The sequence below is a fragment of the Ctenocephalides felis genome, unplaced genomic scaffold (genome assembly GCF_003426905.1).
Source record: "Ctenocephalides felis isolate EL2017-DRISC unplaced genomic scaffold, ASM342690v1 CF-g0.4_SCAFFOLD_00845, whole genome shotgun sequence".
NCBI lineage: Eukaryota > Metazoa > Arthropoda > Insecta > Siphonaptera > Pulicidae > Ctenocephalides > Ctenocephalides felis.
The window spans coordinates 41627522-41646452 of NW_020536999.1; the positions used below are offsets into that span (position 1 = coordinate 41627522).

At 29.6% G+C, this 18931-nt stretch overlaps 1 protein-coding gene across 1 annotated transcript in view; it reads right to left on the reverse strand.

Annotated features, from left to right (window-relative positions):
- Positions 1-10019: 10019 nt before the first annotated feature.
- Positions 10020-18931, reverse strand: part of LOC113383351 — a 111876-nt gene continuing 102964 nt past the window's right edge. Inside the window, exons 11-19 of the mRNA XM_026621624.1 lie at positions 16106-16328; positions 15940-16031; positions 15500-15669; positions 14652-14752; positions 13985-14341; positions 13407-13474; positions 11883-12246; positions 11685-11815; positions 10020-10439 (exon numbers count right to left, since the gene is read on the reverse strand). Of these exons, the coding sequence (XP_026477409.1) occupies positions 10168-10439; positions 11685-11815; positions 11883-12246; positions 13407-13474; positions 13985-14341; positions 14652-14752; positions 15500-15669; positions 15940-16031; positions 16106-16328 (1778 nt within the window). The 3' untranslated portion in view covers positions 10020-10167. The remainder of the gene's footprint in view (positions 10440-11684; positions 11816-11882; positions 12247-13406; positions 13475-13984; positions 14342-14651; positions 14753-15499; positions 15670-15939; positions 16032-16105; positions 16329-18931) is intronic.

The following is an 18931-nucleotide window of genomic DNA, read 5'->3' on the forward strand; positions in this document are numbered from 1 at the left end:
TTGAGACAAAAATATATTTCAGTTCTAAGAGTGTCACCCAAACACATATTTAAAAGAATTAAGTGAGAAATCTCCTACTAGAAAATTTCCATACGATATGAAATGAATCGTAAAAAAATAAAAAAAGAGATATCTTATAGGAGATAAATTCTTTAAATGCATTTACACCCAGCATATTGTCTTAAAAATTATACTATTTTGTTCGGCAATAAATCTATGCGAAGAAAAAGTTCTAAGAGTGTGCTATAGTTAACTGGTTCATGAATGAAAATATTATCTTTTAGTAATCCATAAATAAAAAAATATCAAACTGCAGTGCCATATGGGAGACATTCACAAAACAGTAGCCCATAATACATTATTGGGCACGCGACTCAGCACGACACATTTCAAATATCCATTCGTTGAAAATGTCGCGTTGCGGGTAGATTCGCTTAGCTTAGCACGAAGTTACTGCCATGCCATGCCATTGCGGAAAGAAATTGGTTGTTTATAATATAAATCTAACTGAATACAAGTATTTGCACACATACAAAGTTACCTATATTACAGTATATTATTTCCAAGATTTTCTGCATATCCTCCAAGTATTACATGGTTTATTAACTTCCCACAGGGTAAGTTATAGTAATCGTGAAAAATCGACAGTGAAATTTTTTATATATCTTTACGTTTCAAAAGTTACCGAGTATTTTGGCATACCTTAGAAAAAATGAATGAATGTGTGTGTGCATGTGCACCTCTAATTATCAGATATTTTAATATGTATCAATTTTGTTTACATTTTTATGAGTTCCGTAACATCGTTTGTTCATTAGATGGCGACGCGGCGCTTACACGCTTCGATATGCAGCTAAAGTAGTGCGATTGCTTTGAAAAAAGTTCAAAATTTCCAAAATATCTCAGAATAAAATCATTTTTAAGTCCTTTTTTCCAAAAAAGTAATTTTTTTTTCAAAAATTTAAATATTCTAAAAAATCTCATTTTTTCAAAGCTTCAAAAAAATTTTAAACTTTTTTAAAAAAATTAAAATTTGATACTGGAAGTTCCAGCAATTTGCCTTAAGGGACGGTGCTATACACCACTAGTTAATCATATTTTAGCATACATTTTATATGCTTGTATGTTTATAAAATTCGTAATCTTAACACGTTGAGCCCGACTTTACCATATGATCGACGTCGGACCCAATCATATTACGACCAAAAATCAAATGCCTACCAATTCTACTGCTACTAGTTACAATTTTTTATAAAAAAAACAATATTTTTATTTCTTTTTAGTTCTGTTTATAAATATTCTATAAGACTTTTATTATAGATATTGTGATACACTATCGTGGAGCTTCATTTTCATTTCATGGTGCATAAATTTTTTCTTTCGCTGACGTGAAACCTTTGAAAGTTGTCATTCAGACTTGAACTATATGAGCATGTTAAACATTTACAGAAATAACGTAGTTGCAATTACTAAATATCTACTTACTAATAATGAGATACACAACATCTTTTTCGCCATATAATGATTGATTAATTAAATTGTGATAGTAAAAAATTTTCGACAATTTTACTAAATAGAATGGAATGGATTAAGTTAACTTAGTGAATATTATTCCAGTATTTAATTTTATGAAAAATATATGATAAAATTATAAATATAATATGTCTCGATTTTACCTCCTTAACAAGCCGTCAACAATCTTTATCGTTCTCTAAAATCACATATTAAAAAAACAAATTCCAATATGATTATCATTTGCATCTCTTTGCAAAAGGACATTCTTGAAGACGTGTTAGCATGACTAAGTAGATTATAGCGAAAAAGTCAAAGCAAAAAGCCGTTCATAACAAAAATAATAACCTGATATCGATCTTTAAAGAAGATGCAACTAACTATAATATTTAGATCTGGCATGTTCACAGGTGTTCATAAAAACGATGCACTAAGAAGTGTCTTTAAAAATCTTTGCATGATGTCGCAGAATATTTTCAATACTTGCTCGCAATCGGCCAAGAAAAGGATAAAGGATTATATCCCGTCGATAAAACGATATAGCGTCAGCTTTGAATGTTTTAAAATAGTGTTTGAAATTAGTTTTTGCAAATTAAAAGTGAAATTTATGACGCGCAAACATCGAGAGTCGTGTGAGTATTGATGTAGGCAAGAAATTGAAAATCTGTAACATAATTGTATGCAAATCGAAACAATTTATATTGAAGGTGTCAATACACATTCCAGGACAATTTTATTGATTAACTAGTTGCAAGTAGCATTTTGCAATAAGGCAAGCTTCATAAACTTCCCGAGAGGTATACATAGTCAACTTCAAAAATAATAATTAAAATCAACTATTTAGGTAAAAAGTTCAAATGTTAATTTCGAAAATAACATTTTCGCCTTCACTAAAAAAAAATCAATACAATCTGTAATTTTTGTCTTTCTAGCATACTTATAATATATGTAATTGTATAAGTTAAATTAATTCATTTTTATTTATATAATATTATTTAATATTTTCTTGAAATGTGAACGTCAACTGTAATCAGTAGCTACATTTGTAAAAATGCATAACGTATATAATGGCATAAATTCTAGTTAGAATCGCTCAAACCCACGGCAAAATGCTAAGCTTTAATGAATTTTTATAATTCAATCGCTCATCGCAGGCCTATAATATTTTACAAAGTTTCTTGGAAAATGACAACTTTTTTTCAACATTTAATTACGAAGAAACGGCCATACGGCCGATTAATATTTTTCAAAGAGTTTGAATTTCTGATGAAAATCAATTTTTCACTTTTTATGAATTATAACGAAACGGCTCTGCCGATTGTTTCACCAAACTTATAAACGCTAGTTTTTTCGAGTTACATCAAATGGCTTTTAAATTTTTGAAATCGGTGCATTTAAAATTCTATATTATCTGTGTTTGGTCTCATAAATCATACTTATTTCTCATAATCTTAAAATAATATATTACTAATTTTAAATTAGTAATATATTATTTTAAGATTATGAAAAATAAGTATGATTTATGAGAAATTAGTAATTATAATATCAAATATTTTAAAAAGAAAAGCTCATAGCTCCCTCTCTACGTGTTTGAATACTAAAAGCAATTCGGGAGGTATAAAATCTTCCAACGAAGTTGGAAGTTAAAGCATTAATTATATTGTAGATGACGTGACTATCTAGAACGAAAATGTACGAAAATAAAAACAGTCTTATATAATTTAAATTTTCTGGAGTATTACAAAATACTAATAAATTTGTGATTGCTGGGATCAAATAAATAATAAATATAAAAAAAAACTAATTTATTTTCAATTCATAGATCTTATATTAGTATAAGATCTATGGTTCAATTACAAAGATATTCTTTTTTTGTTGATTATCATATATGTTTTCTTAATTGTTATCATTTTTATTAGAATATTATACAATACCATTTGATGCTTAAATTTTTTGTTATGAAAAATTTAATTGCATTAAATGCAACAACTCATAATTTAAAGAGTACAATTTATTCAAATTGTATTTAACACTCAAAATTTAAAATTTAAAATCTTTTTTGTGAGATTTTTAGTGATTCCTCTGACATTTCCAAAATTTGTGCTCCCATTCGGGATACGCGCCCCGCGGTGCGCCGGGCTTTGCCTTCGAGACCCCTGGGACCCGTCGCCTTTATTCATCTTTGATTTACTCGTGTTAAGAAACGCCATTGTGTGGCTTGTTTGAAAAATATTTATGATATGTTTATTACCTTATTATACCAAGTGGTAGGACATTGAAAACTGATTTTATAAAATTATGAAAAATGAATACGGAAGAGCATAAAATATGAAACATGTTCATGATATGGAGATGGCAACATACATTGTGAAAAAAAATCACTAAAAAATTAAAATTCAACAAATATTGTTATACTTTATTTTGGAATTATTTTGTGCAGCATCATACTTAAAAAACTAAAATTTAAGTTTGTACAATTGTATTAAATCTTAACAAATAATGCTATTTTAAGGCAAGTAGACAAGGTGAGGTACGGGTCTAGTGCCTAGTGCCGCGGTTGTCAATCTGTGGGGCGCGACCCATTAGGGGTGCGCCATGCTGTTCTAGGAACAACGCGTACACTTGTTTCCAGAATACTATTTTCAAAAATAACCCAAAATTATTGAAATGATATTAAAAAATAAACAAAAAATAAATAGGTTTTATGCATATTTTTACATGATATTGTATATTAATTTGTATATTAATTTGTAGTCTGACAATATTCGTTTGATTATGTATAAAATTAAATAGTTGAAAAAATTAAGGAGGTGCGGTGTAAAAAAGGTTGGAAACCACTAGGCACTAAGCAGTTTGTATACCCTACGACTCAGTTCGAATTGAAGCGTAGAGTACAACAGATGAAGAATGAGCAAACGACCAACATTTCTTATGTAAAATTTTATTTACTTCAACTTATTTCAACTTGATCAATAAAATAATTATAGTTTATTCTTTTCTTGTTGCATTAATTTATTAATTATTTACTTTTTAATAAAATATTTTAACTCTATAATAATTATTTAATAGTACGTGTTAAGTCTTGTAAATAATTATGAAGTACGGCCAGGCATGAAATTCAAAAAATTACGATAAGACGATAACAAATTTTCAAAGATTTTTACACGTTTTTATGAGATGATATTTTTTCCCAATTACGGCAAAACGACCGAATAATTCATAAATTCATTAAAAAAGAAATTTATAAAATACGATAACTGTATAACATTCTACTATGAAATATAAAAAAAACTATCAAGACGCTAATTGTAAGTAATTACATAAATTTAGATTTTATTGTATTGATATTATTTAGTTATTTATTTATCAGACGTCAATCGGCTATATACAGTTAATTATATAGTAATAGTAATGTAATGTAACATGAAAATGTAATCCTAATACAAAAAGGGGCTCGTCTGTATACAGAAAACCGTTGTCACTACTGTTTGACAACAGGCTGTTCGAAGTGGGTCTTGAACCCGGGACCTCTGAATCAAGTCTAGTCGCTCTCAACCGCTTACTTTTAAGTACTTGATTCAGAAGTCCCGGCTTCAAGGCTCACTTCGAACAGCCTGTTGTAGTGACAACGGTTTTCACTTGGAAATATAGATAGCAATATGTTTCCAAGTGAAAAGAGCCTTAGCCCGACATTGCTGCACCAATAAAAAGTCAGCCCTATTAGATAAATTCTAATAATAAAATCATCAAATATGGATCGATTAGCCCAACAGATTATAGGACGTAAGGTTCTGATAGCTGTTACGATACGAGAATAATAAATTTATACAAAAACATACAAACACACATCATACGAGCACCTATACATACACACGTACACACACCCAGATATAATTAGATAAATTGCTTGAACAGTATCATTTTTTGGTTCTGAAAATTATACCCAATAATATAATGTTTATAGCAGGTACATTTTTGTCAAAATGCATCGTGAGTTACTGGTAGGTTGTTTTTAAATCAATGCCGAGCGGTAAGGGTTAAACAATTCTTTATTTTTTAGTGTATTTTGATTTTGAGAAATAAAATAATAACCCAAACAAATAATAATATCATTATCTGATTTTAACCACTGCAACAAACTACAAATTAATCCATTAATATCGAATTTAAATGTAGGTACACAATGAGCGTTATAATGCTTAAACGTAATTGCCCGATCATCGATAAGAAAAAGACAATAGGTGATGTCATTTGGGGTAGAAAATGTCCGTAATAAGACAATGCCATAGTATTTACATAGAATTCGATTCTAAATAAACAAGAACAACAAGGCATAGTCGTATCGTAAAACATCTTGATGGGCGTGCCGAGACACACACCCCGTCGTGTTGTTATCTTATCGTCGATTCTTTGAATGGTTTTGTATCGGGACAACCCTTTTGTGTCTGCACATAAGAATCCACGGAATTAAAGAATTCGAATATGTATATAAGTGGTAACGGTTAAATAAATTTTGTTTCTTAAATTTATTATTTAAAGATTTACATACGAGTATATCTATAAAGGATGTTGTACATCTAAATTTCCTTAGTTGTGAGTTGTGTGATTGCTGATTGCAATCGGAATCGATTTATATTGTAAAAAAAATGTTCAAGGTGTTTTTAATATAACTTAATAAGTGGCGTAACTATGAAGTGGCAATGTTGGCAAAAAGGTACGGCTTCCGATTCAAGAGGGCTCCCGATCCAAAAGGGCCTAGGTCCAAAGCGCTCAAAAAAATGTAATTATATACTAATCTGCGCCAATTTTTTCGCATCGTTTAGTTAAGAATCTATTAAGACTAGTGGTGTTGTGCTAATATTTTTTTGCCGGAACGTAAATTATAAATTATAAAATTCACTTATCAAATCATTTTCTGTATGTAGCGATTTTTCAAAAATTTTTTTGCCGGAACGGCGTTCCGGCTCGACAACGCGACTGATAAAGACTAAACATTGACTTCTTCAATCGACATCGTTTATTTCACCTCATTGGGATTGAATTCACAGTTTTTTTTACAACTATTCTCGCCTAATAGAATAGCTTGTGTTCTCGCCTAATAAAAGTGTAAAACATATTACACCGTGTAATTAAGTATGCTGAAAACTCTCGAAATTTAGTAAAATTAAGCTAAAACCAACTTGGTGATTTTTACTGATAGGGCCCCATCAAATGATTTTACCGCGGGACCCAGATGATATAAGTTAAGCCACTGAATATAAAAGATATAATAAATTAAGCCATATGAAATTGTTATTTCTTAAGATAAAGATCAAAATATAACAAATTATTATTTTTTCTCTTTTAATCAATTGCTTAGAATATTGTAACTTATTGCCAAAAATATATTGATGTTTCAATCACTTCAATCTCGATATTAGGAGAAAATTTATAAGATGCTGATTACAATAAAAAAATCGAGATTTACATGGTTTTCCTTCGTCCCACTGTTCATAATTTACTAATAAATCTATTATAACAATTATCATATCATATCGTCTAAATAAATCGATTTCTTAGAATATTAAATCGAATTGCCTAAATATATGAATAAATGAAATAATTAATCTCTTCAATTACATCAGGTTGAAATTTTTATATAAATGCAAAAGTATTTTTATATAAATCAAAATTTAAACAATTACAACCTTCATAGACGCCGAGACGTTGAAATATCAGATGTCTGGCTTTTATACACGTTTGTTATTCATTTGGTTATAATGTGGTTTCAATTCTAATGATATTTTCATATACTAATAAAGTTCTATCAGATTTAAACCGTAATTCACAAATATGCATGATTGATTTGATTATGTACAATTAATTAATAAATAATTATGAACAATAAGTCCTACCTTTTATTCTATGATGAATTCTTGGCATAACATCACTTTTGCTTGGCACAACAACATTTATCACATCACAACAAAAGAAATTTTTTTTTCATACTTTCACATGATTAGAAGTCTCTGCTTAATTATAAAAATCAGATTACAGAATAAATTTTTTAAAAAATATTTCCATACGTGTAATTACAATCTCCCTGGTAAGATTTTCAGTAATTTTGGTGACAAATGGAAAATAAAATATCACTTTGATTATACATTCGGTGTTGAGTTCTCGAAGTGAACATATCGAATAATAATCAAAAATACATTTTGTTGGAAGTTACATAATCGAATCAGGGCCGAAACCAATAGACGGTCGGAAAAAATATGAAATCCGTTTGGGTAGTAAATTAATCTTATTGGAACTAACTTCTATCTTGCGATAGATTTTATCATAGATATAGTACAACGATAGAATTTATTCAATTCATCATTTCATTAAATTAAATTATGTATTTGTAATTCACAGCCTAAAATTTTTCCATCATAAACAAGTTTCGCATTATCAATGGACTTCGCACAAATAAAAGTCAAGGAATTTTAGCCAACAAGCCAAGTTGGTTACTGGTTAAATTATTTACCTTTACCAATCGGGCTAATATAGTGTTGCCATCTCGTAACCAAATAACATTAAGTTGGTTAATAGTTAAATTATTTACCTTTACCCATTGGATGATACGTTGTTGCCATCTGGCAATATATGAAATAGCCATATGAAAATAACATGCAGTTGGTCAACAGTTAAATTATTAACCTTGGCACTAATGATACAATAAATGCATAATACAAAAGTCTGAAAACATCCTCAGGGGTTGAAAAATTTAAGACCTAAAATGAACTATAAATTATTAAAATATCTATAATAATTCGTAATACTACTCACTTATAGACAATGAATGGTGTAAGAATATCTTGAATAAAATATTCTCGCACATAAAAAAATTATTAAATGAAATTAATAATAATTATGTAATCTCGCTTGCTTACGCCGAAATATACAATTTTATTTTTAATGATTGCGTATTGTTTAGAACTCTTTTTATACAACATAACTCTGAATAAAACTAATGCAGATTTTGAATGTTATTTGTACTGGTTATTTTTCTCATAAATTTTACACTTATATACATATAAATAATATCTTAATAAATTACATTGCCTATTTTATCCTATATGATTCATATAGGTAAGTACATTGACATGAACATATGTATGTTTATGAAATATATCACACATCTTAACAAGTAATCTTATTTTATATCAAATTCAAATGCAAAAATGCTATCGAACTACAATCATATGTAAGAATTTATGATTTACTTATGTACTTAGTTAAAAATTAATACAAAAATTTATCACACTAACATTGAATAGTACAGTATTTTGAATATGAATCTGAATTAATGAAATTATGAATTATGTTGAAATGTTGAAACCACCGAATCGTTTGTCATTAAAACAATTCAGTTTAGAAACCGGTATCATTTTCTATGATAAATAAGCTATAAAATTAGAGGATTTGCTAAAAAAAATATGTATTGTATTAAAATGAAATGTATAAATATCAAGTGAAAACGTGTTGACTGTTTTGTGATTTATAGAAAATGATGATTATATATTTAATTTACTGACTTTGAAATCAGATAAACTATACGATTATATAACTGATTTCCATTGAGCCAAGTAGCAGAACATGAGCATTAAAGTATACAAGTGCTTCAACGACAACAGGTTGCATTCATTTTAACCATATCGAAATATCTTAAATTTAATTTTATTAGGCCACAATTACAGTATAACTATTTATTACGATCCATTTAAAATGCACTGAATATGTGTATGAATTATTTTCATGATGAAACTCATAATAATAAACTTTTAGCTAATGGTTTCTTTATAATATGCCGTACAATAGAATGGCGAGTAAGAAATTTTGAATTTAATAATGTTTTCAAAAAATTGTAAGGACATCAAAATAATGACTTCATTCACAGTTAAAATAAACAAAGTAATTTTTTGAAATAAAATCGATAATAAATAATGCTAATACAACAAATGGCACGATGAATTGTATTTTGCGATCTTTGATTAATTAAAAATTATATAAACAAATCAGTTGTGATATTAAAATAGTTGAGAAGTTGTAATATTAATCTTGTAGTTCTTATAATATCTTATAATCTGCATTAAAGGCGTTGACCAAAATTGATATTTAGAAATTGGCATTTAGTTAATTTATTAGCGAATCGAGCATTTTGTAATTAGAACTTTTCACGGTAAATAAATTTAACAATATACAAATATTGGCATATTAATGATTATATTTGTTCGGTATGTAAGAAACAATTATATTATCATTATTGCACAAGGCAAAAATAGTTATAAGTTTATTGACATCGAAAACAGATAAAAAATAATAATCATAAATAATTCGGCAATAGTATTTTTTCATTTGTTGCACCAAGGTTGCAACATTATTCAGTAAAAAGTTTTTTTTTTGTTGCACCAAAGTTTAAATTAAATTGTTTATAACAATGTCTATTCGGAAAAACTACGATTTCAATTGCCTAGGTTGTCATTAGCCACAGTAAAAAAACACATCTTTAAATTAAAAATTGAATGAACAAATTACAATATTAAAAATTGAAATATATATGTATAAAACTGGATTTTTTCTACCTGATTCATATTACAATTGTCTCGAACTCATTTCGTATGCATTTTCTGATCAAACTTGCCAAAGTAGCAAATGATTAGTAGAATCTTCTCTGCCTGCGACTTCTGATGCACCAACGTTTCGGAAATCTTCATAACCATCGCCACCAGATATAACTAAACCACTGATACTCTGTCCATTACCTTGTTCACATTTGAATGGTCCGATAACTTTAGCTGTATTTCGAGCTGGTTGCCTTTCCGTCACTTCAGCACTCAAAGTGGCCATAGAATGTTCTACATAAGTTAGAAATCGTACGTGGCCTGTGTGTCCATGAGGCACTCCTAGAAATAAAATATTATACTAGTTGTAAGTAGCAGTTTGCCTTAAGGCAAGTTGCATGAACTTCCCAACATGTGTAATCGACTTAACCAACAAGAATTAGAATTAGCTATTAAGATGATGCTCAACGTTTTTTGAAACATACTTATAAAATCTGTAATTGTATAAATTAAGGGACTGATTCTGCCACATAACAAAAATATATTATGGCAAGGCCATGTTATGAAGAACTTTCCATATTAAATATTGACAAAAGCCATGTGGTTTATGTGCAGTCAGGCGTATTTCTCAGGTTGTTAGATAGAAAATCTAATTTAGAAACCCCACAAATGTCAAAAAAACGATCTTAGATAACAGGGTGTTTCTGACACAGCTTCATAACATACGAGTGACGTTGCAGTTTATGTGTAAAATGCCTAAATGCACAGCAAATACGTGACTTTTTAACAGCATGGAGTATGATTCCGCACACAGCAAATACATGACATTTTGACAGTATTTAGTATGATTCAGAAGCATAATGTATGGAAGTTAGAGCGTAAAATGGCCTTGCCATAACATCATTCTGTTATGCGGCAAAATCGGTCCCTAAATTTATTTATTTAGGTGCGAATATAAACACTAATCAGTAGATGTTTACGAAACACCACAGACCTTACAGACGCTTCAGCATAGATTCTGATTATAATCGCTGAAGCACGTGATTCAACTTCAAAATTATAATTTTCATTATAATTCAACCGCTTATTGTTTCCTCTTATATTTTAGTAAGTTATTTCGCACCACAAAATGGTATCGTTATACAAAGTTTCATCAAAATCTTCAAAAAAAGAAACGACTTTGCCGATTGTCGTTCGAACGGACAGAATTCCTTCCGTTTCTCTCGATTCTTTTCGAGATACATGGAATGGCTTTTAAATTTTTGAAATCGGTCCAGCCGTTTTTTGAGAAAACGTCGACGAAAGGTCAATTATCGGCTCAAGTACAGTTACACTTACACACACAGAATTCTCACATTTTTCCAAATTTGGTCTCATTTGATTCAGAATGACTTGAAACATCAAGAGAACATGCAATTAGCAAATTGGATTTTTTAGCAAAACTTAACCAAAAATTTATCCGACATTATTGGCTTGTTTCCCTCTTGATTAAAAACACTGAGAAATGTGATATAAAAATTAATTTTAATTGATTAATTAATTTAAAAATATTAGATTTAAATCGCAAATTCATGTCAAAGTTCAAACCTGAAACATTCGGCAAACTAGGTTGTTTTCCTGAAGCCAGCATTCCAATATGTGGCATTGGCATGGTCAATATTACTCCAGCACTTGTTCCTATCCATAATAAATCTTTGCAAGCTAACAGGGCTGTCACTCTGCAAATATAAAATATTGTCAACAAAATGCGTTTAAAATTTTGTTAAAAAATAATTTAGAACTCACCTTAAACACGCTGCTTTATGTTGTCGAATAATATCATCGCAAGCCGCTAACATCTTTGTAACACTTGGTGCAATGTTTACTTCCAGTACACATTCGTACGTATTTGCATGATAACATTTTAAAACTGCGGAATTTTGCAACGATATCCAAACCCCCGAATTTCCAGTGACCATATTTGTTATTGGCTTATTGATATCGGTGTTGACTTGAAACGTTTGTTCAACTTGTAATGATTCTGTATTGATAATTTTGATATGATTATGCGCCGAACACCATAATCGACTAGCGACTGGAAGCAACTTGGTCACGGGCGCCACATTTGAACCAACGCACACCGTCGTTGGATCGTTTGTATTCCAACCCGCTGAAAATAGATAATTAGAAAGATAAATAAGAAATATAAATATAAAAAAATAAAAAATAAAAAATAAAACGAAATATTTGTGATTATTCACTAATTCAATACAACCTATGGTAAGATGTCGTGTGAAGATTGTATAAATCAATGAAAATATTATATGAAATCAACTTCATAGCATTTCGCTTAGTTCAAAATCTTCGAATGAAATGTATTTCTACTTAATTCGCAGTGTATATCCAGATACCAAGAGCGTTTTCTGATTTTACACATGTTGATACTCCAATACATTTCTTTTATTATTTCGTCATTTTTTTTTATATATATATATATATATATATATATATATATATATATATATATTTGAACAGCGATCTGAACATATGGGTTCTATGAGCTGTTGTGATTAATATCTTACAAACTTATAGATGGCAACCCAAACAGTTGTCTCATCTCTATGAGCTGAATTTTTATTATTACAATTACTGTAATAGTGATGCATTTAATTAGTGCAACAATGCCGTATTAGGACTGTTTTCACCTGGAAACATATTGCTATCTATATTTCCAAGTAAAAATCGTTGTCACTGCTGCCTGACAACAGGCTACTCGAAGTGGGTATCAAACCCGGGACCCCTGATCCAGGTCCAGTCGTTCTAGCCACTTACCTACGAGCAAACCCAAAATTATCGTCAATAACAAGATTTTTTACAAAAGTCTTACAAAATGTCTTATTAGACAGTTATGTAACTCATATACGTATATATGATATTCCAAACAATTGTCATTTGATGAAATGCTATTCTACCCTAGAACGGTATCTACACGCCTCCGAGGCGTACATGCAGACAAGAATGAATGGTGATGGTACTTTTGTCATTGAAATTTTATAAAAATAAAAAGGCTATTTGTTACTAATCCATTTCCTGAAATAACCTTTGACGATATCACAGTATGATATGATGATGATGATATCAAAGTATACAATGACAAAAGACGGAAAAAATCATTTGTTAAGTTGTAAAATGCATTAATTAGGGCGCACGCCTAGGAAGCCTATAAATACCATTACCGCACTGAAAAGCACAACAACGTTCTAGGTTTAATAAATGTAATAGAGGTCGAAACAACAAATTAGTAAAAAATAATCACTCAAATTTACTCACTTTGATCTCTTGTGTAAACACTAATATCGCCATTTGCAAACGATACAAATACTTTGTTATCCAAATATCTGAAATAATAATAAATAAAAATTAAAAATGATAGATTTGAACAAAATGTACTCCAGTCATTTGGTAGTTTTGCCTGGAAAGTTTTCAGGAAATTTTGAAAATTAATAGTCTTGTAGATTTCGATGTGCGCTTTCGACTTGTAACGTTGGCGCCGCCATATTGAAAAAAATGGCGTCAAAAAACAGTTTTGTAATAATGATTCCTTTCCGGCTCATTCTACAATGGATGTATCAATGTACAAATTAACTAGAATTTTTTATGTATATCTTTTGCTAACAATTGTTTTTGTAAAATCTATAGTTTTAACGTACGAGCGCCTCAAAGACATATCGGACCTCCCTATATTTGACCGCTCTGAAACTTTCCAGGCAACAGCCTTTTTTTGCACCAAATGACTGGCCTAAAAGTGTTGAAATATATTAGATTATAATAATTTAAATTTAAAAAAGAAGAATGATTCAAAAATTGAATTCTTTCATATGATACTAAACTTTTAAGTACCAACTTACATGATACAATACACAGCTGATCCGTGTTGAATTTTAATCTTGTTTTTCTTCGTTCTTATATTATCTGTACAGTTATACACGTGTATGCATCCGTCCTCTGTTCCCAGCCACATTGTAGGCAACAAACCATCACCGCCACCTATAGATTCTTCAGAGACGATGATCGGTGATTTCCTAGGTTCCGGACTTGGCGGAGCACTTTGTTCGTGTTCCGGGACACCCTCCGATACATAATCTTCATCATCACTTGAACTATCACTATCTAGGTGAATATTACCAGAGAGCTTATCGGTGTCTTCAACCGATATACTAACATCCGTTTTGAGTTTGTCGTACTCGAGATCTTTGCTTGGTTGACTAGAAAATAAAGTTTTTGGTATGAGTTGAAAGTAAATATGGTTAAAAATTCAATTTGATGATTATAATAATAAATATTATTTTAAACTGCGCACATATCAAAAAACATACAATTAAATTTTTTTGTCTCTAACTTAAATTAAATATTAACCCTCGCAAAATACAGAAGCTCAGAATAGTAGTTATATATATTATTTCACTGGCGGCGTTTGAGGGTTGCACAATAAATTTTAAGACCACCAAGATTTATATATGTAATATGGTAAATAATATGTTCAATATATATTTTTTCAATATTTATAAAAAATACCTTGAAGCTGCGGGTACCGAAGCAACACATAAAATGCGGGCATTACAAACTCCATTGCAGCTTGCCACAGTCGGTTCAGGGTGAAGGCTTAAAACACATACCTAATACAATAATAAATCAATTAATTTGTTGATTATTATTAAATTTAAAATTATCCCAGTTATACAATCTACTCGCAAATATTTTGGTCATCTATTAATTAAACATAATAAATTAGAAATACAGGTTATTTATTTAAGAGTGAAATGCCATCCGATATGAAAAGCATTATGGTATAAAATAGAAGATAGGGTCTGGTGCTTCTAGGTAAACAGCTCCTCGACATGTTATCTACATATATATAAAAATAAGTCGGGCTTTTCTTCCTGACGATATAACTTCAGAACGCACAAACCGATTTCGACAATTTTGCATTCGTTGGAAAGGAAAATTGAAGAAAGATTTCACAAAAGCGGAAAACGCTTTTTATTTTTTCACATACAGCGTCATCTCTGATACCTAGCATGTACTACAAACTAATATTTTTTGTTTGACTGCACTCATTGTTCTCTGCTCAGTTAATTTCATGTGACAAACCGGCATTGTGTTCACTGTGAAATTGTGCAAAAGATGTGAAAAAATAAGTTATTTGTTTTCTAACATTTCAATTGGATAAAAAAAAATCACGTGTATTGTGCACATTTTTATTCAATTTCAACAGCAGGCAATTTTTTTCTTCATCTTTTAATCACTAAACGAAATGATACATAAAATAAAACCATCTGGTGGTGAAACGAAGTTCGCCCGGTTTGCTAGTGTTTCATATAAAATAGAAGATATCTATAAAAGTGATATTGTAAATTTCTGACCTGTCCCACGTATCCATCACTATTGCACACCCAAACGTCGTTTTCTCCATGTGGTCCCGAAGAGAATCCTAAAGTTGGTGCCGCACATGTAAATTGGAGTCCGGCTCGTGTTTTCCTTATAGGAACTGGTGTTACAAATTCTGGAGTCGGTCTCCTATCGGCTAATAGAGCTAGAAAAACGTAAAATAAATTAAACAATTGTGATAAATGGCATTTTGTAGATGAGAATTAAATAATATCATAGGGCCGCCTCAAATAATATTTGTTATTGACGACTGCGGCTTGCCAATGAATAAATTAAAAAATAAACGAAATTAAAATTATCGAACTCACAAAATAACAATAAAATTAAAATACGTATTTGTTTTGAATATTTTTAATAAAATCAAGAAATACCTAAAATATATATAATATGCAATATAATGTGATTGATTACTTACACAATTTTTGTTTCGCTTCGTTGAAAGCTTCTTCCCACCCTGATCGTTTCTCCGGTTTCGAAAATACGACCGATATATTCTCTATACCATTTCTATAAATATTCATAATAGTTACCATAATGTTGTCATAAAAACCAAAATAAAAAAAATATTTCTGTCTACTAACGGCATATTGATGGTCATCTCCAAGTAAGAAAGCTGGGTATCACCAGCTTGTCTGTCTGCTAATTGTCTCGATAATGATGCTTGCATTTCGCGAACAACATCATCCAAGGCTGAATGGGGACACCTGAGAGAACTTGCCAATTCGCCAATTCGTTGAATAGCTCTCAAATCCGAACTTAAGGACTCCATTTCGCGAATTGCACGTCTGACACTCTCATCTTTGACTGTAAAAGGATATGTATTAGAAGAAACATTTGTAAATTTGCTCATTATTGTTGAACATAAATTGTAAACCACTATATTGTGATTATAACTTAACCGATGCATTAATTTTATAGATTACATTTACTTCCTATAAATCTTTTTAATGATAAAACTTATTGCTATAAGCATTTATTGCTATCAGAATATTTAAAACAGATATATAGAACTTTCATGTTTATATTTGAAAAATGGATTTGAGTTCAAAAATACTTTAAGCAGATTCGGTCCTAACATGAATGAAACGCATGTGAAAAATGCGAGCGCACGCCTTAGGGGCGCCAAAATGAGATTTCGAAATGATGTTTATAATATAGTTTTTACAATATCATTCAAGATATACATAATTTCTTAGCATCTGGCGCTGAGGACCCTAGGACCGGCCCTGATTATAAGGATTTTGTGTTTGGTTAATTCGCTTAATATTTAAAAAATATTTTATCAACTACTTCTGTGGTCATTATGAGTAATATTAATAAAACATAATATGTATTATTAATATATAATTGCCGCAAACCTTTCATTATCTCTAAATCATCCAGCGGAATTTTCAGAAGTAATTTGTATTTATTTGCATCCAATGTACTCGCTATGCTCCCTGGACATGCGCTGAAAAAGATTATCAATATATTTATTTGTTACATAATTTCTATTACATTTTTTTTGATAATCATAATAAAAAATAGAATAAATATATAATTCTTCTTACGTGGTAGGTTTTCGTATCGTACCACTTCGCCTTTTAATGCTTGTAATAACCAATAAATCCGAAAATAAGAACAATGCACGTTCTTTTCTTGCTCCTTGTCCAGCGTGCATGCTTACTAAATCGTGCCTAAAAAAGTAATTATTAAAATTAATTATTAAATACCTAAAAATGTTGATTTGTCAATGAAATATTAAAATAAATAGATAATCAAAATTTGTAACAAAAATAATTTCTGACAAATACATATTATATCTATATATTTGCCTAAATCCTATTTTATAATTTTATTACCTTACGAAAATCATCATTAAAATACAGAATATTGTTATTTTTTAATTATTATGCTTAACATATTTATTTTTTAATTAAAAAAATAACTATGGGTTTCACAACCATCCGATTAATCCAACTTTTAATTGCGTGATATTTCACAATTAAAAGTTTTATAGATAAAATGATGTTTGGTTGATAAAATGAGGTTCAACTTTTAATTATCGTATTTGCAGAAAAAACGTTCCGGTTTTCCAATAATAAGTTGTGTGCAAAACCTCTTCAGATATAGTGAAATTTTATTCAATGGAAAATCGATCTCAGAGAAAGAATGAAGCGCTTTTATGCAACTTAATATCTTACATCATAATAATGATGTGCATATGATACAGCTCTTTATTAAGACAAGTTATACAGATGTCACGTTCTGTGTGAAATTAGAAAAATACGATATTGAATAAAATAATATTTTAGTATTAAATCTTCTTGTAATTGATTACGAAACAATAAAGATGCAACAGTTTTTGAATTACCTAATTTTATAGAAAACATAAAACTGAAGTTTCCAAAACTTCTCTCTGATAGAAGCTTATACATACATTATATGTATAAGTTATATTATGCATGTGCATATAATATAATATATGTGTGTTTGGATATATACCTAATATATGTTCTTTCCGGGGCTACCAAATTATCTAAACCTTCCACTAAATTTTCTATTTCTCTCAAAGTATTTTGCTGTTGTTCATACTCCAAAGTTTCTCTTTCAGTGCAGTTGATTTTCACTAATAAGTCATGAACTTGTCTTTGAGCTTCCAACAAGAGCTTATGATCCGGGTGCTCGGTGTCTGTGTGCTTTATCAATCTTTGAAGTAAAAGCTCGTACCTGTGAAATTATAATTTATATAATTTGTAATATATATATATATATATATATATATATATATATATAATTTATTACCTTGGAAATTTTTGCACAGGTTTTATGAGTAAGTTATCTAATGCAAGTTTCCCTTTATTTTCTCTCGCCATAGCTTCTAAAAATCTAGCAAAAGCTGGCCTCGCAGCAGATGTAGTTTTGATTGCTTCTTTTGCCTTTTTCCAATTGTTTATAAAACCCGTGTAAGTTTCCATCACAGATGGGTTACTAAACTGTATAACAAAAATATTAAAAAAATTGATAGATATTAATATTAAGGAGAAAATATATGTTGTCATTCGTAACAAAATATTGCCATAAATCAAATTTATTTTTATAGCTTTTTTTGTTAAAATTTTTATAATAAATATAGATTTTTTTCAAAAATGCACTAATTTTAAATATTATGTTCAACATAACTACATATTTTACTTTTTTTAAATGTCATTTATGTATGAGTAGCCATTCATATATTCAATGAAATGTATGTAAACGAATATTTACAATTCGAGATTTTGATTTATAGACACGTGTTCTCTTACTTCTGTTCAGATTATATTATGAAATAAGATCATACACCTCAGATAATATTACATAAATTATTGATTTCAACAGACTGTGTATCTGTTTTCAAAATTGAAACGAGCAAATGTCCTGGAACAAAA